This window comes from Anas platyrhynchos, chromosome 1, assembly GCF_047663525.1.
Source record: "Anas platyrhynchos isolate ZD024472 breed Pekin duck chromosome 1, IASCAAS_PekinDuck_T2T, whole genome shotgun sequence".
Lineage (NCBI taxonomy): Eukaryota > Metazoa > Chordata > Aves > Anseriformes > Anatidae > Anas > Anas platyrhynchos.
The window spans coordinates 74,933,212-74,957,402 of NC_092587.1; the positions used below are offsets into that span (position 1 = coordinate 74,933,212).

At 37.9% G+C, this 24,191-nt stretch overlaps 1 protein-coding gene across 2 annotated transcripts; it reads left to right on the forward strand.

The window, feature by feature from the left end:
• The first annotated feature begins 67 nt into the window (after nt 1–67).
• INTS13 (integrator complex subunit 13) lies at nt 68–23,834 on the forward strand. 2 transcript variants are annotated; one of them, XM_027450020.3, is made up of 17 exons: nt 68–397; nt 1,908–2,139; nt 3,538–3,612; nt 4,388–4,590; nt 5,736–5,816; nt 6,638–6,728; nt 8,284–8,412; nt 10,075–10,159; nt 13,621–13,710; nt 14,839–14,928; nt 17,025–17,203; nt 17,995–18,165; nt 18,585–18,739; nt 19,703–19,933; nt 21,106–21,245; nt 21,934–22,069; nt 23,019–23,834. In XM_027450020.3, the coding sequence occupies exons 2-17, from the start codon at nt 1,915–1,917 to the stop codon at nt 23,056–23,058; spliced, it is 2,121 nt and encodes a 706-aa protein (XP_027305821.1). In that variant the 5' UTR covers nt 68–397; nt 1,908–1,914; the 3' UTR covers nt 23,059–23,834. The 2 variants fall into 2 exon arrangements, with proteins under 2 accessions (XP_027305821.1, XP_027305822.1); XM_027450021.3 differs by lacking the exon at nt 3,538–3,612 and having other exon boundaries at nt 263–397.
• Nucleotides 23,835–24,191: the final 357 nt, after the last annotated feature.

Sequence of the window (24,191 nt, forward strand, 5' to 3'; positions counted from 1 at the left end):
GGGAGGGGAGAGGTGCTCCCCCTGCCAGCGCTGGGGGAGCCGCTGCGCCAGCGGCGTAAGTGGCCGCGCGGGGGTCCCGCGGCCTCAGGGGTGGGCGGAGCGGGGGGGGCTGCGGCCGCTTCTCCCACCCCCGCGGGCGCCGGGCGCGGAGGCCGGAGCCGGGCCCCGAGCTTCCCGTCGAGCCGGCGGCGGCGGCGGCGGAGGAAGCGAGCGGAGCCGGGGCATGGAGGCCGCCCGGCCGGAGGCGCCCGGCCCTCAGTAGGGCGCCCCGTGGGGCCCATCCCGCCTCCCCGGAGCGGGCCCGCGGCAGGGCCCGGGCGCGGCGAGGAGGAGGAAGAGGAGGAGGAGGAGGAAGAGGCGGCCCGGGACCCGCGCAGCAGAGGAGGAGCCGGCCCAAGTAAGGCGGGCCGCGGAGGCGCCCGAAGCACGGCGGGGCGGCCCCAGGGGGGCTCCTGGGCGCTGGGCAGGCACCGAGCAGCTGGGAGCCTCCCCCGGAGGCTGCGCTGAGGCTGAGGCCTCCCCACGGGTTCCCCCGGTGGTGGCAGGGGCTGGGGAAGCCTGGTGTGTGGGTGTGAGAGGGGCCGCCTTGGGGCGGTGTCAGGCTTCCGAGCTGGGAAGGACGCAGGGGGTTTTCCTGCGGGACGAGGAGTGCTTCTGTCACAGTTCTGTCAGTGAGAGATCAAAGTGCGGGTGTTCGCTTAAAAACGGCAGGATGGATCTAGAAAAGTAAAGGGTGAAGGTTAGCTCAGTCCCAACGCTTATGCTGTTTCGAGGCCTGTGAGGGTTTTACCATGCCGGGCAGCTGAATTCAGCCATAACCATTCCCTCACTCACCCTCTGTAGAAGAAAAGGAGAAGAAAAAGTGTGCTGGAAAGAAAAGAAAAATAACCTCATAGGTTATGATAAGTATAATTAAAGGGAAAAGGAAGGAGGGAAAAACAAGCAAAGGCATCATGGAAGCATATAGAAAGAGAAAAGCAATTACTCTCTACTTGCTGTCAACAGGCAATGTTTGACCACATCCCAGGCAGCAGGCCCTCAATACATGTAACAGTTGTCTGGGAGGACAGATTTTTTCATAAGGAGAGTCCCCCTCCCCTTCCCCATCCCCATCTTTTATTGCTGAGTGTGACATCACATGGTATGGAATATCCCTTTGGTTGGTTTAGGTTAGCTGCCCTGGTGATATTCCTTCCTTACTTTTTGTCCACCCCCAGCCTGCTGGCTTGGGTTGTTAGAGGGAGTCCTGATGCTGTGCCAGCGCTGTTCAACATCAGACACAACGTTGGTGTGATACCACTGCTGTTCTAGCTACACGTGCAGAGCACAGTATTGTGTGGGCTGCTCCAGGGAAAGTTAACTCCATCCCAGCCAGACCCAGTACAGTAGCCTAATCATAAATGATTTTGTTCCTGTTGTTTCTTCTAGCAGGAAAACTTTAAATTACTATGTCTGTATGTCTACATTTTGTGTAAATGTTTCTTTTAATTAGAGAAGGGAGGAGGGTAATACAGTGTATCATTATTGCCTCCTCAGCTATACACATTCATGTTCCCTATTTTTTTTCCTCCTGAGGGGAAAAACAGTTTCTTCCAGTTAGAAAACTAGTCTACCAAATGTATGGACTAAAGACCGAAGGGGAGATTTTTGTCTCCATGTAAACAGAGCCTTAAAATAGGCATTTTCATAGCGGCTTTTGAAGCTCAACAAATAGTGTGAGAGTAGCCAATGTATACAATGTATGATCTAAATACTTTGAGGGGTGACCTCTCTAAAACTGAGTGTTGTAGAAAGATGCTTCTATGTAAGCTATATATACTGTACAGTAATCTTGTGATTTTTTTCTAATCTTGTACATCTTCTAATCTTGTATATTTTTTTCTAATTGTAATATCTGTTTGCTTTAGGAAGAAAATGAAAATCTTCTCTGAGTCTCATAAAACTGTTTTTGTTGTGGATCACTGCCCATATATGGCAGAATCCTGTAGACAGCATGTTGAATTTGATATGTTAGTAAAGAATCGGACACAAGGAATTATACCTCTAGCACCCATATCAAAATCGCTATGGACCTGTTCAGTGGAATCATCCATGGAGTACTGTAGAATAATGTATGATATTTTTCCCTTCAAAAAGCTGGTAAGTCTTTGCAGAAATAACGCACTTGATACTTCATTGTTTAAAGAGTGTTTTCCCATTTTAACGAAGCCTTCTGATATCGTTAGCTGTTGCTAGAAATTTAAATATAATTAATCGCATAAAATATCTTGTTAATAGAGCTTATAGCTTTTAAAATTGATTTGAGTAGTACATGAGTCCCATTACATGTTTATTTTGGTGACCTCGATTTTCTTAATGTCCTCTGCAAAACATGAGGAGGGGTGCGTTAAGGTAACACAGATTTACTGTGTTCTTGTAATCTGTAAGTTTACAAAAGCTTGAGTGATGTCTTGCTGCATATCACACCCTGCCTGTAAATGTACTTGGTAGCACTTCTTAGAGTTTTTAGTACTAACTTCAAAGGAATGCTGGCCGGTAGAAGAGGTAGGATATCTCTTAAACTGCTAGCTTGAAAAAGTGTGAGAGCTTCCTGGTATGCATCTCTTCTTTGGAAGCATCAATCTCTGGTGGTTCTGTAATATTGTATCATAAACTAAGGTAACTAACCCCTGATTCCTGAAGTCAGTAGATGTTTGTGTTGAGTAAACTGTTGTGCAAACCGTTGTGTCCTTAGACTGGATGCTGTTTTTAAGAAAAACAGTTGAATTTGTGACTGATGCTGCTCTGGAGTAATGATAATGGAACAACTGTCTGTGTCAAAGCAAGGGGCACGGGCACAGACAGCACTAAGAAACACCACTGGTAGCTCCATGGTTTGGTGTGTCAGTGGCTCTGCCCTGAGGGGTTGCAGACAGTTCTCAGGCAACAGACATTTAACTTAAACTACAGTCAAGTCCTACAATGGGATTATGCCAAGTGTGCACTTAATTGATTTTAATCACTTGGCTGAACCCCAGCCTGTACAGTCTGAGGAGTAGAAATTAAGATGAAAGGTGTGCCTCCCCTTGTCTGACTTTGTCAACTTTAGAACATACTTTTCTGTCTGATGTTTTGTAAAACTTGATAGATGCTCTCCAAACACTGTCACAGTTGACAGGGGTAAACAATTTGCTCTATCGTGGTATTAGAACTTACTTTGCTTTGTGGATGTTCTTCTACTGAAAATATGACCTGGTTGTTAAGACTTCATAACATCTTGAAATACTAACTTGCTGTTGAGATTGATTTGATGGCTTAAAAACAAATACTTTAATGTTAATCATAATGTTGCTTAAAGAGTAAATGAATATGGCAGCAGTGAATGCTTTTTGTATGTCTTATGTTTAGCTTGGCTTTCAATTGCACACATTTCCAGGCTATTGGTTAATTAATGTGAAGAGGGAGGTGTGACTCATGTTAGCTAGGATTTGGGGAAGTAGCTGTAATCCATGGTTGTGATTGGCTGTTACCTTACATGCACTTTTTAAATCCTTTTAGGTAAATTTCATTGTGAGTGATTCTGGGGCTCATGTCTTGAATTCTTGGACCCAAGAAGATCAGAACTTGCAAGAAGTATGCTCTATAGCTGTTCTTTGGTTCAGAAAGTCTAGTTTAATTGCAGAATAAATAGCAATATCTTACTATATTCAATATTAAGTAATTTTAATGAAGTGTCAGTGTATCTGATCTGAAAATATTACATAATAGAATTTTAAGAAGTAGACTAGGGTCAGACTATTCAATAGGCAATTTTACATCAGTTTAAAAAAAAGTAGCTTTCAGGATCAGATCATATTAAAACTAGTGTTATGAAGAAATTAGCTGTATGTGCATTTCTTCTGTAAACTAGTGATACCTTTTGAATTTTACACTTTTTTTTAAGTTTGGCAAGCTAGGCAAATAAACTTTTTTAAAGAAGAAAAGTGTAAACAGTGTTTGTATTCTCTTTGCTCTCATTTTGTTTCATATTGGACTCATTTTCTGAAAAACTCACTTTGGGAAGGAAATCAGATTTCCAGGTTTTCAGAAAATAAAAACAGAGGGCAATTGATAACATTTGAATTTTTAGGTGTGGGATATAATTTGCAATTATAGCCAGTTATTTTTCTACAATAATCTTATAATCTCAGTGGTTGGTAACGGATGTTGAATCAACTGCCATGGATAAGTTGGGTCCAAAATGTTTTCTAGAGTGATGGGAACATATAGAGATGTTTTATTGCTCTATTTGGTTTTCTCCTGACAATGTTAATTTGCATGTAAAATAAGTTATAATGATGACTTTTTCTCTTAATTGGCCTGTTTATCAAATGCCTGAAAAGTAACTTTCAATACTTTCTTTAACTAGTTAATGGCAGCATTAGCAGCTGTTGGTCCACCTAATCCTCGGGCAGATCCAGAATGCTGCAGCATACTTCATGGTCTGGTTGCAGCAGTTGAAGCGCTTTGTAAAATAACAGAATACCAGCATGAGGCTCGAACCATGCTCATGGAGAACGCAGAACGTGTTGGAAATAGAGGAAGAATAATCTGTATTACCAATGCAAAAAGGTACTTATAACTTTGTTTCTACCATTTAAAGATAAGGAATTTAATACGTTTTTGCAGTATTCTGTTGATTGCTATGAATTAGTGCTCCAAGTAGCTATCTTCTTCAATGGTAGTGAGGCCTTGCAGAGAGATCTGGACAAATTAGAGAGCTGGGCAATTAACAACAACGTGAAGATTAACAAGAGCAAGTGTCGGATTATGCACCTGGGAAGGGGCAACCCTGGCTGTACTTACAGACTGGGGGAAGAGATGCTGGAGAGCAGCCCCACAGAAAGGGATCTGAGGTTTTTGACTGACAGCACACTGAAAATGAGACATTGGTATGCCTTGGTGGCTGGGAGGGCCAACTGTCCCCTGGGGTGCATCAAGAATGGCACTGCTCTAGTTGCTTGAGGGAAGTGGTTGTACCACTCTCCTCTGTGCTGTTGTGTTCTTACCTTGAGTACTGTATGCAGTTTTGGGCCCTGCAGTAGAAGAGAGATAAAACTGTTGGAGAGCCTCCAAAGGAGGGCAACAAAGATGTTAAAGGTTCTAGTGGGCAAGATATATGAGGAGCAGCAGAGGTCCCATGGTTTGTTCAGCCCAGAGCAGAGCAGGCTGAGGGGAGGCCTCATGGTGGCCTGCAGCTCCCTCATGAGGGGAGCGGAGGGGCAGGCGCTGAGCTCTGCTCTCTATGAACAGCGACAGGACCTGATGGCACAGCATGGAGCTGGGACAGGGGAGGGTGAGGCTGGGGGTTAGGGAAAGGTTCTGCACCCAGAGGGTGGTCAGGCACTGGGACAAGCTCCCCAGGGTAGTGGTCACAGCTCCGAGCCTGCCAGAGTTCAAGAAGCATTTGTTTGGACAACGCTCTCAGACATAGGGTCTGATTACTTCTTTTTTTTTGTGTGTGTGTGTGGGGGGGGAGTCCTTTGAGGACCCAGGAGTTGGACTTCATGATCCTGGTGGGTCCCTTCCAACTCAGTTATTCTATGATTCTTTGTAGATCATGTCTTGCTCTACTGAGAGCTTTGTTTATGGACGTGTGCTACAGTAACCAGCCAAAATTTTCCCACTTCAAGTAGGACATCATGTAGTGGCACGTTGCTTTGAGCAAGAGGTTTGATAATACTGCATAAAAATATGTATATTCAACTTCTTTCTAGTGACAGTCATGTTCGAATGCTTGAGGATTGTGTTCAGGAAACCATTCATGAACATAACAAACTTGCAGCTAATTCAGATCAGTGAGTATACTGTTAATAGTTCTTTATTCTGCATGCGCCTGTTATGTCCTCTAAGAAATACAAGTGTGTCTTTGTCACTTAAAACATTCTAAAACTTTTTCTGATGAATGGTTAGAACGCTGGTGTGAAACAAAGGGTTCCAAGCCTGTGTGTAATCATTACCTGCTCAAATTTCAATTTCATATATGTGTGTGTTCGTGTGTGTGTATACATATATATATAATGTATATTTGACAGTACTGCCTGGGAATTGGGTTCTAAGTCCACTGTAAAAATGATTCACACGTAGTTTTTCATACATCACTGTAGTGAGAGATGCTAACCAGTATCTTGATCTCTCCAAATATCCAGTCGTGTTAGGAGACATGGGTAGATAACTTTCATGTTCACTGGAATACCTTAATTACTAAACAAATACAATGATTAATATTAATACACATACCTGGAGACACAAATCCTTTGTAGTGTCAATTTTCAGATGAATGAAGCTAAAGAGTATATCAGTTAAGGATCTAGCTCACTGATCTTTCCAAAAAGTAGCACAGTGCTATTGCAGCTGAAGAGCTAGAAATGTTACACGCTTTTTATTCTGATAATTTTGAAATATGCTTCTGAAAATCATTAATGTAACCTAGTTTTTAGAAAATGCATTCAGAAGCAGTATGTTGTAATATGTCTCAGATTTTGTGTTTTGGCAGTCAAATGAATCCTATGAGAACCTGTGTAATTTCTGAGATACTTTCTGACACTCTGTAGGTTAAATGGAATGTGTGTTTTTTTTTTGTTTTTTTGTTTTTTGTTTTTTGTTTTTAATTTTTAAGTCTAATGCAGATCCAGAAATGTGAATTGGTCTTAATCCACACATACCCAGTTGGTGAAGACAGCCTTGTTTCAGATCGTCCTAAAAAGGAGGTAAGGAGTTTAAAATGAGAAAATGTATCCTAGTATTAGTAACAGTGTCAGACTCAAAGTAAACAGCGCAAATTAAGTATACCTCAATAAGGCTTTGAGCCTCTGCTAAGGCATAGGAAAAAACACAAGTGTTGATTATTTGAAAAGTTGGCAGCGTGCATATTGCTGTTTAACATGTATGCTTTGATTACTTCTACATATGTCATCATCTTCATTTTATTACTTAAATTGCTTGCAGTAATAATTCATGTTTCTTTTTTGTGAAGAAAAAATAATTGGATGATTATAACATTGGGTTTGGTTTCCCTTACTTTTGAGAGGGAAATACATAGTTAGGGATCTAATGGAAAACCATCAGCTACTTGTGTTGGATGGGGTAGCTGAATAACCCTGCTATTCAAGCAGGGTTTCTTCATGTTTTAACATGTATCTGTTAAACAACGTGGATATTGTGCAGTGCTGTGTTCCACGTTACAAGGCTAACACGTTAAGATTTTAACTATTAGTTGAATGATTTTCTCATGGTAACGAAATGGAGCTTTTGTTTATGCTGTCAAATGCTAGCAAACAGAATGCCTTTTCAATAAATAATAAGGGAGACCTTATTGCTCTCAACAAATACCTGAAAGGAAGGTGTGGGGAGCTGGGGGTCAGCCTCTTCTCATAGATAACCAGCAGTAGGAGTAGCGGGAATGGCCTCAAGAAAAGGTAAAAGGACACATATGAGAAATTACTCTATATTAACATTTCAACTGTAGTAAATGCGTGTGTCCTCTATGGACTTGTCAGCTTTGTGGTTTGTTTAAAATAAGTACGTTCCACAGATTTTGATAAATTCTGCTGATCTTCAGTCTGAAATGCTTAGTATTTTAATGTGCTGACTATAAGAAAAATACGCAAGGGAAAAAAGCACTATTCTTAACACAAAATGCATCTAGTTCTACATCTAACTTCACAAGTAAAAAGGAATGTGTTTTTTTGTCCTACATTTTTTCTTTGCTAGAGAAACTTACTAGTCATGCTAAAAGAAACAAAGTCAACAGAAGAGAATAAATAAATTGACTGCTTTCCTTTGTAAGGTGGTCATTGCTCTTTAAGCCTAAAACCAATATAATTATTCCTTGCAAAGAGAAAATCAAATGGAACTTAGTTTGTGTTTCTTTTGTGTGTAACACACAAATAGGTATATAGAAGTGACTTTGCTCCTGTTACTCAGTGGGTGAAAGAGGGAAAGTCTAGACCCAGAGCTGCTATTAAGAGGATTCTTTCCCTATGTACTATTTCTAATTCTTGCTATTAACAACTAATTGCTCAGGGTTTCGGGCACAGTTCTGAATACGGGATACATTGTAGCAACTGTAACTGACATAACCGGCAAAGTTCTGAATGAGAAATAATTTTTCTCTTTTCCTTCTTAACTTTCCATGGTGTTTTCTTCCTGATTGAATTTAGTAGTATAAGTGTGCTTAGTTTAGAGTTTCAACTGGTTTATCTTGTTCCATGATACTGGAGCCTAATCCATTAATACCATATATTCTATGTCCATTTGTTCTAGCTTTCACCCGTTTTAACCAGTGAAGTGCACAGTGTCCGTGCAGGACGGCATTTGGCTACAAAACTGAATGTTTTAGTACAACAACACTTTGATCTGGCTTCAACCACAATAACTAACATTCCTATGAAGGTAATATTGTGTCTATTGCTTTGTTGGCCATCTGCAACACTTCAAAATTTGTTTGAAAACTTTTAATGTCTATTTAAATGGGATTTTTTACGTGGCTTTTCTCTCCATATCATATTTTCTGTTTTGTTTGTTTTTTTTTTTATTAGCCCACATTTAATGTTTGTGACCAGGTTAGTAAAAGTAAAGGGGGTGGAAAAAGTTAAGAAGGATCACAGAACAAAAAGTATTGCTGAATCTTAATTTTGATGTAGCAATGCAGGCAATATTCCATTTCTGTTAGTAATATTTTATAGAAATACTATTTACCTCACATTAAGTTTTCTGTGATTCTCTTGTCTTTTTCTAGTTGTGTTGATTAGATATTCTTGACCCTTGTGCATTTTAGTGGCATAGCAAGTCTTTCCTTTGTCTTATTATCATGCCCACCCAACATAAAGGTGTTTGTAACTAACAGCTGATTTTAGACTAAAAGTTTTTCAGTAGATTTTCCATTTTGAAGACCTGAAGCCAGAAAGGGGTGGGACAGAAGGTATAATCTAGCCAAAGAAGATACTAAATTTAATATCTTCTGTTCAAATTTATGTCCCCTTTTTTTTTTTTTAATCAATACCAGAAAGGAAATCACTGCAGTTAAGTATTTAAAGTATTCTTCAGTTTAGAGTAACTTTATTTCAGCTGTCTCTTGCTACCTGATTCCAAGCGTCACTATTCAAACAAACAGAAGGGGTAGGGGCGGATAAACTTTTCTGATTTGAAAAACAAGGCAATGTTTTAATACTGTCAATCTTTACTAATTACATATTTTGAAAAACAGCAAACTTGTATGAGTGTCTTTCAAAAGTAGCCTTTTTGTATGGATTTAATAAGTCAAAACCTGGAATTAAAGTTGTCACAACACATTAATTGTTAATGGAACTTTGAAGAGGGTTATCATATAAATGCAACTCTTAGGCTTGCAAATACCTTTTCTGTAACTTTCTGACCTGTGTGCTGCTGGTGTGCCTCTCCCTTCTGTCCTTGTCCTTATAGTAATAGACCATGCTGGGTTCCCTGTGTGTGTGTTTTTTTTAACTTGGAATAAATTACTGAAATTACTTTTCTGGTTTTGCTTATCTGTTGCTGCTTTTTAAAGATGCAGCATTTATTAATTTTCAGTTAAAAGTATGTTTTTTCATGCATCTTAAGTACAAGAAAAGGATGATACATTCCAAGTGTGTTTCTTTGGTTTAGATTCTTGAGTTTTTAGTTACGAAAAGTAGGTGCTGATATATTCTGCAGTGCTCGTTTGCTGCTGCTTAGTATGTTCTAACCATTGGTGATAAACATTACATCATAGGCTTCCTAAACTTAATTTAAGCAAAATCATATGAAACCAGTTTTAAATCTATATCTTACATTATGGACACTGTCATGACTCTTCTATTAAGAAGAAAGTATAGGGTTTCAAAAAAGGAATAAAAAGAATGAGATGGCTGCATCTTTAAATAAGTCAGAGCAGTTTCCCCAAACTGCAATCCCATGGTTGTATGATGCACTTGAGACTTCTCATTTTCTTCTGAAGTGACAGGTAAATGTAAAATCATTGGAACAGTTAATTTATAAAAAGCAGTGACATCTAGGTAAACAAACTGTATTCATTGTTCCTGCCTGTCTCTTTTGAAGGAAGAACAACATGCTAACACATCAGCCAACTACGATGTGGAGCTTCTTCATCACAAAGAAGCACATGTTGACTTTTTAAAAAGTGGTAAGTAGAAATAATCCTGTAAAGAAAGTTTCCTTTTTTTTTTTTTGTTTTGTTTTAGTTACATAGTGGAAGTATTCACAAATGGGTTTATGAGCTTCAGATTGATGTAAGTTTCAGACATGACTCTTAGAGTTAAGGAGAAACCTATTTCCAAACAGCACATTTTCAGTTCCTTGTAACCTAACAACTTGATTTGCGATGTTAGCTTTGGAGTACTGTTACTGGCATATTTTAAAGTAGTAATAAGACAAACTCAAAACCAGGCCATTCATCACAACAACTTTCACATACATTCAGGATTTTTGTGTGTGATTTATGAGAGGGGCATTTCAACTTCTTACTGAGATACTAAAAAAAAAAAAGTTGACTGAGAGTTTAGATGTGCAGTTGTTTTACAAGAGCACTACTTCAGTATTTGTGGAAAATTATTTATTGAACAGTTGAGCTTTTAATCTGTCAAGTAATAACAACTGACACCACTTAGATCCCGTAGACCTGGTTTACAACAGTAATTGTTTTGAAAAACACAAGAGTTACTTGGTTTGAGCTTTCTCACTGCATTTGAAGTACCTAGTATGCTTTTAATAGTTTTGAATTATTACCTAATATTCCTCTCAGGTGAATTCTTAATAACTTCTCTGAGATTAGAGTAAGTCGTATGCAAAATTATCTTGTTCAGAAAGCAGTGTTTGATATAGAACTTTGTTAATAAATCAAGTGAGGCTAAAAACTCTGTATTGATGGTACTTAGAAGCTATAAACCAAGCAACTGAAAAAAATGTCCATCTGTAAGTCTTCTGTGGAATATTTAAAATGTACGCCTCTTCAGAAGCATTGAATTCCCATTTGAAATTTTTATAGGCTGCTATAGGCTTTTTCTTACAGTGTGGTCTTTAACTTTTTAAAGGGCCCTAAATCATAGAAATCGGTCTCACTTGCTGTATGTATAGAATATGTCCATTTAGTCACAGGCTACAGCTACTTTTTTTTTTTTTACTACTAAAAGCTACATTGCACGGCTTTAAAGCATATTAAGAAGCTGATGTTTTAACTTCTTAGAAGTTAAGAATAATATTTTAACAGATGAGTTACCTGTGTGTCGTGGTTTAACCCGGCCGGCAGCTAAACACCACGCAGCCGTTCGCTCACCCTCCCCCCTCCCTCTCTGGGACGGGGGAGAGAAATGGAAAGTGAAGCCCGTGAGTTGAGATAAAGACAGTTTAATAAGACAGGAAAATAATAATAACAAAATAATAATAAAATAATAACAATAATAATACAATGGTGATAATAGGAAAGTAATAATAGTATGTACAAACAAGTGTTGCACAATGCAATTGCTCACCACTCGCTGACCGATGCCCAGCCTAACCCCGAGCAGTCCGGCCCCCTCCCCCCGGCTAGTCACCCCTATATGTTGTTTAGCATGACGTCAGATGGTATGGAATACCCCTTTGGCTAGTTTGGGTCACCTGTCCTGGGTCTGTCCCCTCCCAGCTCTTACTGCACCCCCAGCCTGCCCGTTGGCAGGACAGAGCAAAAGGCTGAGATGTCCTTGGCTTAGTATAAGCACTGCTCTGCAACAATTAAAGCATCGGGGTGTTATCAGCACTCTTCTCATCCTAAGCCAAAACACAGCATTCCACCAGCTACTAGGAAGAAAATTAATTCTGTGCTAACTGAAACCAGGACACTGTGTCAGTTATCTAACAACGAGTTAAACAACTTTTCCTCTGGAGGTTTGAAATAATTTGGACAATTTTAGAGGGGGTTGGGCTTCTATTTTTCCCCCTTCCTCTTAAGATGGGTCCCTGCTCCAGCATGAGTCCCCCCTGGGCAGCAACTCCCCCTGGATCATCTGTCTACTTTGGGCTCCTCTCCACAGGCTGCAGCTCTGGCCCAAAGTCTCCTCCTGCAGGGACTCAACCATTACTTCAGGAAAAGAACATATCTCCCCATCTGTAATTAGTATAGTCCATTTTTTGGTGGAGTAAAGTTTGAGGAAAAAAAGTATATGTTAGAATAATGAGTTCAGACTCACCTGAACTTGTTACCCATGTTGAAAGTATAAAGCTTTATTGCAGGGGTTTGGTATTAGTTTTCTAATGCTTATTGGCTCAGGGGAATAAGTCTTCTAATAAAACCCCAAACCAAACTCCTGCTGCATTGCCTCTTTGATTTTTTTTCTATCAATTCCTGTAAATTTTGGTTCCCTTTTGTTTTTAAAAATATAGGTTTCAACTGTAATAACTCTGGTACTAGGAAAGGGGGAATTTGATTAGCAACATTTTACAGTAATAAGATACAGAAAGCTAATCTAAAGGCCAAATGTATTTATTCTTAGATTTTCCAGGAGGATTCCAGATATTTTAACTGTAATCTTTAAGTAATAGAAAATATTATTTCTACAGGTTACCTATATGATTGATAAGTAAATCAAATAAATCTTATGAGTAAAAAGTAAAAGTCTTTATAATGTGGTATCAATGGAACTTCTTACATGAAATATTAAACTAAACCCTAACACATTGCATAGAATGTTGTGTTGATGTATGTATCTAATTCCTCTCAGATGTTGGTGGATTTGAGCATGGCATTTTCTGACTGTTACTGTAATTCTGAAACTTTGTATAAAACTCAGTCGATGCCTTTCTTAATGTCAAAGAGCACGAAGAATTACAGAACTCACTGGCACAGTGTAATGTCCCTTTATTGGTGAAGCACTGTATGAAAGTAATTTCAATGATAAAACATCTGTGGGCAGTGAAAGCTCTTGAGATGTTCAAATTGAATTTGACGTAGCAAAGATTCTGGGTAATGAGACCAGTACTATTTTCCCACCAAAGTCTAACTTGTCAAATATGCCTTTAGATCAGTTTCAGTGAAGACTATGAGATATGTATAGAAGCTGATCAGCCCTAAATAAGGGTTCTGACACTTGTTAAGGCTGTGGAAAATTAATAAATAAATAATAAATTAATAATTATTAATAAATGAAATAATAATTATTAATAAATAATAAATAAAGCTGATTTGGCTGTGAAAAATTATAGAGATGCTTTCAAAGTTCTGGGCATTTTTAAAGGAAAAAATAAAAGCCTATTGCAGATTTTAAAAAAAAAAAAAGTATTTTACTTTCCATAGTATGCTCCAAATATTTGACAGAGCTACAGTATTTTGTTTGCTTTTTTTTTTTTTAATACATGCAATGGCTGCTGATTTCAAAAGGTTATTTCAAGTACTACTACTAATATATGGATTTTTTCACTTGTTAGGTATCTGACTTGAAAATTAGTTTATGTTTTGTATATGATTGTTTCAAATGTTTTGTACCTTAAATTGTTTTGAGTGTTGTTGTTTTTGCAGTAACACTTCATTCTTACATAACTATTCGCTGTGTTTTTGTGTAAGAAAATATTTGATTGCATTATGATGCATTTTTTTCTGGCTTAATATTGCAGGTGATAATCACGTAGGTGGCAACAGTAGAGAAGGCACATTTAAAGAAACTGTAACATTAAAATGGTGTACTCCCCGAACAAATAGTGTAGGTAGGTAACGTGATGTCTTACAAAACTAATACTCTAACTTGTGTTACATATTTTGCTATACATATGCTGACAAGAACTTGAGCAAGGAGATAAGTCATCAGTTAATGCTATTTTTACCTTCTATTCTGTTGAATTCTGCTGAATGCATTCTGTTTTAATAATGGTGATATGATGCTCTTCTAATTTTGCATAATCAATGATTTGTGAAAGAGGTGGGGGAGATTGTAAATGTTTTCATGGTGTTTTATCATTCTCCTTTTAATTATCTTGAAGTTGTTTCCTAACTGCAAAGTTGAGAAATCTGTCCCTTATGCAGTGGCAACTATACCTTGTCAGTTCCACAGTGGTTTTCAACACAGCTTTCAGACTTCTTTAATTGATTGTTGTTTTAGGACAAAATATGAATCAAAGCACTATCTTTAGTGTAAGTACTAGAGTACTAAGAAAACTTTTGTTTGGAAGGAAACTTGTGCAACAATTTAATCAGATTCTTTCATTCATCTATATTGACTTTCTAATCTGAGTGAAGGAAAGATTGCCCAGAGAAGCTGTGGATGTCCCTTCCCTGGAAGAGCTTGAGGGCAGGCTGGATGGGGCTTTGGGCAACCTGGTCTAGTGGGAGGCGTCTCTGCCTGTGGTGGGGGAAGGTATTGGATGACCTGTAAGGTCCCTTCCAAACCAATCTGTTCTGTGATCTCTACTCCAACTCCTGCTGAGTGACAGGGAGGATTTAAGGTAACACAGGGAACCACCTGGCCATTCACCTTGTGCACCCTGCAGTCCATCAGCAAGATAATGCTGACTCCTTGTGAGCCAGCAGATTAAAAATACAGGTAAGAGAAATAAAAGGAGGTTGACCCTACTGTGAAATAGTTTGAGAGAGAAAGTTCTGGAGACCCTTCTGGAAATGAGGCTTGGGAAATTTATTCAGTTCTCAGAGTTGAGGATACTGAAATGTTTGCCAGGAGATGGTAGGAAGAGTAATTTTTTTAGATCTAGGCTTTCTACAAAGCCTACAGTTTTTCCGATTGTGAAATAGCCTAATCCTCTTCCCTTCTTTAATTTTGTGATATGTTTTTTTTCTGTGTGGAACTAGACTCTTATCTCTTCTACTCATTTATCTTTCAGAATTACACTATTGCACTGGAGCATACAGAATTTCACCAGTAGATGTAAATAGCAGACCTTCGTCATGCCTTACTAACTTTCTCCTTAACGGTAAAGATGTGTCTTTGACTAATTACTTTCAAGTTGTGATTGTTAATATTGTAAGTAGAGCTCTGCGATGGCTTCACACTGGTAGGTAGTTCAGCTCCACCATGATGTTCTCTCACTCCCCCTCAACAAAACGGGTGGAAAATGAGAAAAGACTCTGGAGTTGTGGAATGATCTTCCTTGTCCTTATCTCAATTTCTATCATGGACAAAACAGACTCAGTATAGGGATATAGATGTAAATTATTGCCTATTGCTAATGTACTAGAGCAGTGAGAACTAAAAGCAAAGTAAAAACACCTTGACCCCCACCCACCTTTTACCTCCTCCCCCTGAGCAGTGCAGGGAGTGTGGGGGTTGCAGTCAGTCCATAACTCTTTGTCACTGATTTGTCACTGTCCTTCATGGTCACTTTCTTCCCTTGCTTCAGTGCGGAGAATTGATTGTATGTGAGCTTTCCACAGGCAGCAGCTCTTCAAGAACTGCTCCAACATGGCTCCATACCACAGGGACCATCCCCCAGGAGTAAACTGCTCCAGCACGGGCCCTCCACGAGTGGCAGCTGCCCCCAGACCCTCTGCTCCTGCATGGGCTCCTCTCCACAGGCTGCAGCTCCAGCCTGAGGCCTACTTCTGTGGGGGCTCTCCATGGGCTGCAGCCTCCTCCAGGCCACATCCACCTGCTCCACCGGGGGCTCCTCCACCCATGGGGGGGCTGCAGTGTGGAAATCTGCTCCATGTGGGACCCATGGGCTGCAGGGGAACAGCCTGCTCCACCAGGGGCCTCTCCACAGGCCGCAGGGAACTTCTGCTCGATGACTGGAGCACCTGTTCTCTTTCCTTCAGTAACTTCATATCTACAAAATTCTCTCCCATTTTTTCCACTCCTGTCACCTAGTGTCACTGGCTCAGCTCTGGCCAGCAATGGGTCCTTTTTGGAGCCAGCTGGAGCTGGCTCTGATCTGATCTTCTGGGCTCTGCTCACAAAGGCCACGCCTGCAGCCACCCACTACCAAAACCTTGCCATATAAGAAATAAGTGTTATACAAGCACTGACCATGTTTCAGTTTGCATAGGGGAGTGTATTGTAGAAATGCCAAGTCTATTACTGTGTCATATAGAAATAAAAGTTGTTAAATGTACTTGAAGGAAAATTGAATGTGGTTTGTAGACTGGAATTGAGAAGAAAGAGAAAGAGCAAATAGTGAATTCTGGTAGTTCTTTACCAAATCTAAATGTAGAATACTTTTCATTTTAGCCAATTTAGTAGAAGCATCTATTTCAGTACGTGACGGTACGCTTGATCAAAATGCTAGTGGTATGTAGTCGACATTCATTGCATGTGGTTTTTTTTTTTATAGTTAGCAAAAGAGTTGCATTATAAACATCCACCTAATGGGAGTTTTCTTTCATTTGAAGTTATTCTTTATTTATTTTTCTCCTAAAGATTCCATTTTGGAAGAGTATTCTGATTTCTAAAAATGTTTAGAACTAAAACTAGTAGCATACTTCAAATAAACCACTCCCTTCTGATCTTCTGATTTTGTTTCCTCATAACAAGCAACTTGGAGATTGAACCTCTTTGCTATTTGTTTTATCGGAAATAAGTCAAAGCTTGTTTTATTTGTGTGTGTCTGAAAAGTGGTATTGAAAAAAACTTTGATATCTTTATAATGAAATGAGTTAAGTTTATTGATTTTCATAATTGCTTGTAATGAGTTTCTGCTGCAGGGTGAGATAATGGTTTAGTATACAGCATCATCTTTGATTAAAAATAATACACCACTCATACATGATACACCATTTTAATGCCGTAAGACATTCATAGAAAAAATATTTGGCCCAGACAACAATAGGATATTCACAGTAGGGAGGCCTTTCAATTGTTCTGTGTAAAAATTTAAGAGCATTTGACACTATCTTCTGTCTAAGGATATACAGTACTTGAAGCAGTTGCTCATTCATCTAGGTGAAAGCACAGCTTTAATGGTTCAGTCTTAGTGGCTAGGTAAAAACCTCTACTGCTCTACTGTGCATATATAATTTTTAATGTAAAATTGCAGCATGTCGCAACTGATGAAACTGATCTCACTTCCAACAGGTCGTTCTGTTTTGTTGGAACAACCACGCAAGTCTGGCTCTAAAGTAATTAGTCACATGCTTAGTAGCCATGGAGGAGAAATTTTTCTGCATGTATTAAGCAGCTCGCGATCAATTCTAGAAGATCCCCCATCAATTAGTGAAGGTTGTGGAGGAAGAGTCACGGACTACCGAATTACAGTAAGATTCCTTTTCCCTTTAAGTTTTTTACTTAAACAACAAGTGATCTTGTGCAATAGATAACTGTATATGAAATGTTGGTGTGTTTTCTGGAAGGCCAGGCTGATATGTGTGACGTTGCGGTCAAACCAATCTCCGTTGTATACACTGATGCATATTTATTACGTAGTAGTAAGACTGCTTACTGTTATGCCTGTTTTATAGAATCCTCTCTATGTTGAGGAAACACTTGTTGCCTTATACACTATCATCATCTAAAGCTCATTCTGATTCTGGAACAATGTTTTCTTGGCAAGGCTTTTGTGTCGGCTGGCTGGGTGTTTGTAAGACTATATCCTGCTCATTGTTCAGAGGCTAGATTGCACATGAATAAATAGGAAAGATCGAGTTTTCAGCTTTGAACCCTGTGTATGGAACAGGCAGTTCCTGTATGGAACTCCAGTATGGAGCTGGCATTTTCTTTAAAATTTCCTTTGCATCTGGTATGTAAGCAGAAATGACTTCCAGAAAAATGCAGTAAAACTTTTTACCATATGTGAAACGCCTTGCAAACCCAAAAGACCTCTTCATGAAAAACTCTGCATTAGTTTTAAACCTATATTTTTATATAACTGTTCTTGTGTTCACTCCAAAGAACATCATATGTGTTTGAGAGCTTTTTGTGTTAGCGCCAGATTTAATCGTGGTGGTGTATGCAATTAATGAAAGGCAAGACTATGCTTTTTCACCCGTTCAGTGAAAAATACTTTGTTAGAGAAATTCCTAATTTTATCTTGTTTGGTTATCATTAGGATTTTGGTGAATTTATGAGGGAAAACCGATTAACTCCTTTTCTAGAGCCCAGATATAAGATCGATGGAAGTCTTGAAATTCCATTGGAACGTGCAAAAGATCAGTTAGAGAAACATACTCGTTACTGGCCTATGATTATTTCTCAGACTACCATCTTCAACATGCAAGCTGTAAGTAACCTTGGGTTTGTAAACTTCTATTCTGATCTAGACTGTTTCAGCTTGCTACATGATGAAATACTGACTAACGTACAATGAATCATTTGCCAGAAGAGGGTTTATATTAAGCTTCGTTTTCACTTAAGTATTCTGTATTTAGTGTCAATATGTTATTGCCATGTAATCTAAATAGGGTGGAATATTTTAAACTGGTTTAGCTATAGAGCTGCTGGGTTACAATGGGTAAAGACAGCATGCCTCTGCATATACCTTTGAGAGTTATTACTAAATTTGGGGTAGGCGACTTTGTTGTATGTTGTTCCATCGTTACACACTTCAGTTTTTCTACTTTCTTTCTTTTCTTCTTTCTTCTGTTTCTTTCCTGCAACACACAAGACTTTCCCATTCTTGACTTTTGTTTTGTATTCCAGGTAGTGCCATTAGCCAGTGTGATTGTAAAAGAAGCAATGACAGATGAGGATGTTCTGAATTGTCAAAAAACAATATATAATTTGGTAGATATGGAGAGGAAAAATGATCCACTGCCAATTTCAACAGTTGGTACCAGAGGAAAGGGTCCAAAAAGGTTAAATACATAGCTTTTCATTGTTGGATGTTTCTTAGAAGTATTCCGTTTACATTGTTGTCATGCATGTTTTTAAATAGTGGCCAAAGATAATATGGAGTATACTAAATGATGTACATATGCAAAACAAATTCTGTGAACACTTTGCTTGCACTACTTAGGGGCTATCACAGTGAGCGTGCCCTATGTTAGGAAGCAGAAGTTATTAACAAAAAATTGTATGTTAAATGTGAAAACAAAAATGACTATTAAGAAAGGTGAGAGACTGACACAAGCTAGGAGAGAGAAAGTGGAATAATGCCAAACGACTAAGAAGTGAAATTTAAGCTGAATGACCAAAATAAATGACCAATGGTATAAAATTGGGTTATTAAAATAGTCAAATAATTTTGAAACAGTTACTTAAAATATGGGATGTTTCTTTCAAATGAGCATAGAACATCCATATATCTGTTCTTCCAAAGAAAGCATTACATGTACATTGTATTTCCAAAAAGGAAAATAATCTGCAGATGATGTCCAGGTGTCTAGAAGCTATTTCTAGCCATCCAATGCAATTCCAATTATTTGCATAAAAAAAAAAATTGCATGTCAGTACCTGAGTGGTCCTTTGTGTATCCTAACAGTGCGTAATATGCCAATTGTCAAACAATTGACAGGATTCAGAAATGCCTTTTGGCAGTGAGATCTCATGGATATTAAGAATTAGATGCATGTGGAAGTATATGTTTCAACTGAAACTTAACTCTTTGGATGTTAATTGAGAAAGGTCACGTGATGTGTTTTCATAAGTTTGAAGGACAGTAATCCAAGGTGCATAGATGTGCAATACAAGAGAAGGAGCAAAAGCTCAAGGACTAATTTATATATATAAATTAAGTCTAAAACCATAATCTTATCTATTTAATAGATTAATGATCTAGACCATTCTATGTGATACTTCTTTTTCCTGCCCTTGCTTAGAGATGAACAGTACCGGATTATGTGGAATGAATTGGAAACCCTTGTTCGAGCACACATCAACAACTCTGATAAACACCAGCGTGTCTTAGAATGTTTGGTGGCTTGCAGAAGCAAACCTCCAGAAGAAGAAGAACGCAAGAAACGAGGCAGAAAGAGAGAAGAAAAAGAAGACAAGTCAGAGAAGTCAGGAAAAGACTATGAACAAGATAAGCCATGGCAAGAATCAGAAAGGTATATTTTCTTAAGTAATATGAAAACATAACATAATATTTTTTTTTGCCCTGTTCCTCATCAGAAAGGGAAAAGAATTGCTGTGAAACGGGGTTTCAATTTAACTTGTTCATGCTCTTAACCTTGGTTTGCTACCAGTAATTGTGGATCCCAAGGTTGTTTTTTTTTTTTTTTTTTTTGGATCAGTCACCATTAACAAGCTGGAAAAACATTTATATTACAGTGTCTGCTTATCAGACTTGTTCAAGAACCATACTGCTTGTGGAATATTTTTATTTGAAAAAGTTGCTGACCACTGAGCAGGGCTTTGCAGTTAGGATAGTCACTGTAGGATTGTATTGTAACCATGACGCCCATTATACAACAGAAATATAAAACAACTGAAAGATGTGGCGAGACAGTTGATTTCCTTTGAACTATAGAAAGCTTGGTGCTCAGGTAGTTAAACAATCCAGATTGTTTGGCTGGTCTGTTTAGCTGAACATCAGGGTTTACTGCCCTTGCATCTACTGTCTGTAAATCGTGTTAATTATTCTAACTTGTATAACAAGCAAGCATCTGTTTTCCCTGTTTCAAAACACTGTTCTAAAGCAGTCCTAATAACCTCATGTTAGTAAGCTTTTTGCATATATAGTTTTGTGTGTTCTAGGATCTTTTAGGAGGACAGACAATTTCCCCTATGTTATTGTCAGCGTACTGATGACCTTCATACCTTTCTGCATATGATCAAATCCATTTCTACAATTTCTTTTTGTTTGGCAGATGAATCAAAGCAGGGCCTGAGGTGAAAGCAATTTGATATCAAATATAAATTTGGATCACATTAAGAAAAAGTAATTGTGTGGTGTTTGGTATATTCACTATTAGTTGATGATTTTGACTGAAAAGACTATCTCAACAAGTACAGTATAAATACTTTTAACTAACTTAAGTGAAATTATATTAAGATCTTCCTCTTTTTTTTTTATAAGGCTTTATCCAGAGGATTATTTTGCTAGATTTCCATGGTTTTTTTTTTTTTTTTTTTTTTTTTTTACCTATCACAGGGGATCGAAAGAAACTTTCTCATGATGTGGGTTGTGGGTAACTTTGAAGAGTACGGGAAGGTGCCAGGAATAATATGTGCTGCTCTACCATATCTTGCTTCACTGTTTTCCTTCCCTGTCAAAAAGGTTAAAAGGTCTTTTGGATCGTGAAAAAGAAGAATTAGCAGAAGCTGAAGTTATAAAAGATTCCCCTGATTCTCCTGAGCCACCCAACAAAAAGCCTCTAATAACAATGGATGAAATGCCTGTAGTAGAAAAGGCAAAAGGTAAAAAGGAAGGATTACAATAGATTTCCTTGTTTGAAAATTTAAGTTCATATATCAGTCTATTTTTCTAAAGTAATGAGGTGAATCTTCTTGGAGTTGAATGAACGAGGAGAATTCTTAGTTAAATACTCAATGCTGAGAAACTCTTGATAAATACATATGTTAACCTTAACAGGCTTATGTTGAAAGGCACTTAGATATATTGCATGGCTCTAAAAAGAGGCATTTGGGTTGACAAGGGGGTTGGACAAATTTCTGCTGGTGCTACTTTGAGGTACTCTGTCAGAAATAGTATTTAAGGACAGTTATCAAAAACAACTCTTTCTGACTAATGAATATAAACATGCCTAAGATGTCTAGTTGTTGAAAGGGGCAGTTCTCACTGGCTTTCTTGCTGAGCTGCCGTAACTTGCTATCTGTCATAACAGCTGAGCTGATATTAAGATTCTACTTGTGATGCAAATTAAATCTATAAATCAGTACTTCAGCTGCTGTAACTCTGCATATATTGTATTTATTTAGTATGTATTATGAGGATGTTTAATATTAATGTTTTTAATATGCTGCGCTACCAAAGTCTGTAACTTCCTCTAAAAATTTATAATGATGTTTTAAGAATTCAGAAATAAAATCACTTCAGTGAAATCAGTAATTAAATAACTTTAACTGTTTTTACATGCAATTTTAGGGCCAATGTCCTTGCTGTCTTTATGGAGCAACAGGATTAATACTGCCAACTCTAGGAAGCACCAGGAATTTATTGGTCGTTTGAACTCTGTCAACAATAAAGCTGAACTATATCAACATCTGAAAGAAGAAAATGGGTTTGTATTAGTAAATTCATCACTACAAATATTTTAGTAGTAGTCAAAGGTCAGTATGGAGGAACAAATCAGCTACAGGGTTAAGAAGACTGCTTATACTCTTGAGGATTAAAATGTGGAGATATATTCCTTTGTCTCAGTATTGACAGGTAGCAATTAAAAACAGTGTTTGCTTTTTAATTGCGTGGCCTGCTCTCATTGGCCTGTTTCTGTGCTGAGCAAGGTTGAATGCCTTACTGATCATCCTAGCAGTGAAATTCTTAAACTTTCAGGGGTTAAATAGTAGCTAAGGTCAAATTTCTTTTATGTCAGTCTGATGCTTGCTTTAGCTTGTGAAGCAATATCAAATCTAAAAATATTGTAGGTAATGAAACGGCTGATGTCATGCTGTAACGAAATTGATAAGTTGTTCATGTTATAACAAAAATACTCAAACCAAACTGTTAAGTAAATAAAATGGTGAGAGTCAATGACTACTTGAAAGAAGGGTGAAAATGAAAATCTTGAAACTACTAAAGCTAAGATTTTAGAAATAATTTATCTGCAGTCACGTGAACATGGGCTTTTGTCTTGTGGTGAGGTTGATAACGAATAGACAGTTGTGGTTGTTGCTGGAAAGCTTCACAGAAACCTTTCCTTTGTGTACTGACTGCTGCTTAAAGTATTAAAAGAAACATCTGTATGTGTGGTGGTAGGGAAAGAAGGGATGGTTACTGAAGTAAAAATATATATATATATACACACACACACATACATGTGTGTGTATATATATAAATATATATGTGTGTATACGTGTGTGTGTATATATATATGTATATATATATATACATATATATATATATATACACACACTCATTTTTAAAGAAGTTATGTCCTTGATTTTTTTCTTTATTTGTTTATTCTATTTCTAGTAATGATCCTTACCAACTATCTTGTTCATCTGTTTCAGGTTGGAAACGACAGAAAATGGAAAAGCAGGCCGGCAGTGATGATTGTTTCTTTGAACAGATTTTAGTGAAATCGAGGAAAAAAATGAAGTTGGAATTGATATTGGTACCATTTCAGTACAACTTTTTAGTTGTTTTGATTCTTTTTCACATTTTTCTATTTTTTCTATGAACTCTAAAATCAACATATCATACTTACTGAATGGTGTGCAAATAGCGTCTCTTAAACTATTGTACAGTCAGCTTTTTTAGTATGAAGAAAGCCTCTGTTGCCGTGGACTAAATGAAATCATCAGATATGTTGATCTGAATTTGAAGTCCTTTCCCATAAGTATTTTCATACTTCAAAATCAGTGGTGACTGACTGTTCAAAGAACTTCAGTTTCAATCGATAGTTAACTGATAATATATTTCAGATTATAATACTTTCATTTATAGGAAACTTCTCAGGCATCCAGAATTATGGAGAAGACCGCACACTGAATACCTAGTCACTGAGCTGAGAATGTGTCAGTCTTAGTTTTCATGTAAGGGGGTTGGGGGGATGAGTGGTTTTAAAGACAGAGTGTTGGCTTAAGGGCTTTTTAAAATTTGTTAGAAATGATCTTTAGAAAGCAAAGCATTTTGGATTGTTATGCTGGAATTGAGTCTTTGTTTTTAAAACAAAATAAAAATAAAACTTTTGCTAACAAATAATTTTTTTGATGAAATATACACTCTAAACCAACTGTGGCTTTGGGTCTAAGCTTTGTGAACATAAAAGGGAGACTTATTCTGAATACCTGAATATGACTATTAAATGACAACGTAGATGATAAGTCTTCAATTTTTTAAATTTTTTTAACAGAATTCTCAAACTGGAATACTGTTGCTATCTGTGGGTAATGTAATCCATTTTAAGGTTTTGGGTTGGCTTCTAAATCGGTCAACTTGAGGAAGCTGAGGAAAAATGCTCTCCAAGAGCAGTGAAGGAAGCTCTGGGATACAAAATAAAACCCAGTTCAGAAACTGGGTCTTAGATTCGGTACATTTTCACTTGAGTTCAGTAGAGTTCTATCAGTCTTCTGGTCTGTTTCTGTGGCCTTATTCTAGTCTGTATAAGCAACTGCGGTCCCACAGCTTTATATTAGCTTATATTGATAGAAGATACATCTGTGAACTTTTCTAAAACTAAA

Coding starts and splice junctions, on each gene's coding strand:
- INTS13 (XM_027450020.3), top strand. CDS start 1,915: ATGAAAATCTTCTCTGAGTCTCATAAAACTGTTTTTGTTGTGGATCAC. Junction 2,140..3,537: donor TTTTTCCCTTCAAAAAGCTG/GTAAGTCTTTGC, acceptor AAATCCTTTTAG/GTAAATTTCATTGTGAGTGA. Junction 3,613..4,387: donor AAGATCAGAACTTGCAAGAA/GTATGCTCTATA, acceptor TTCTTTAACTAG/TTAATGGCAGCATTAGCAGC.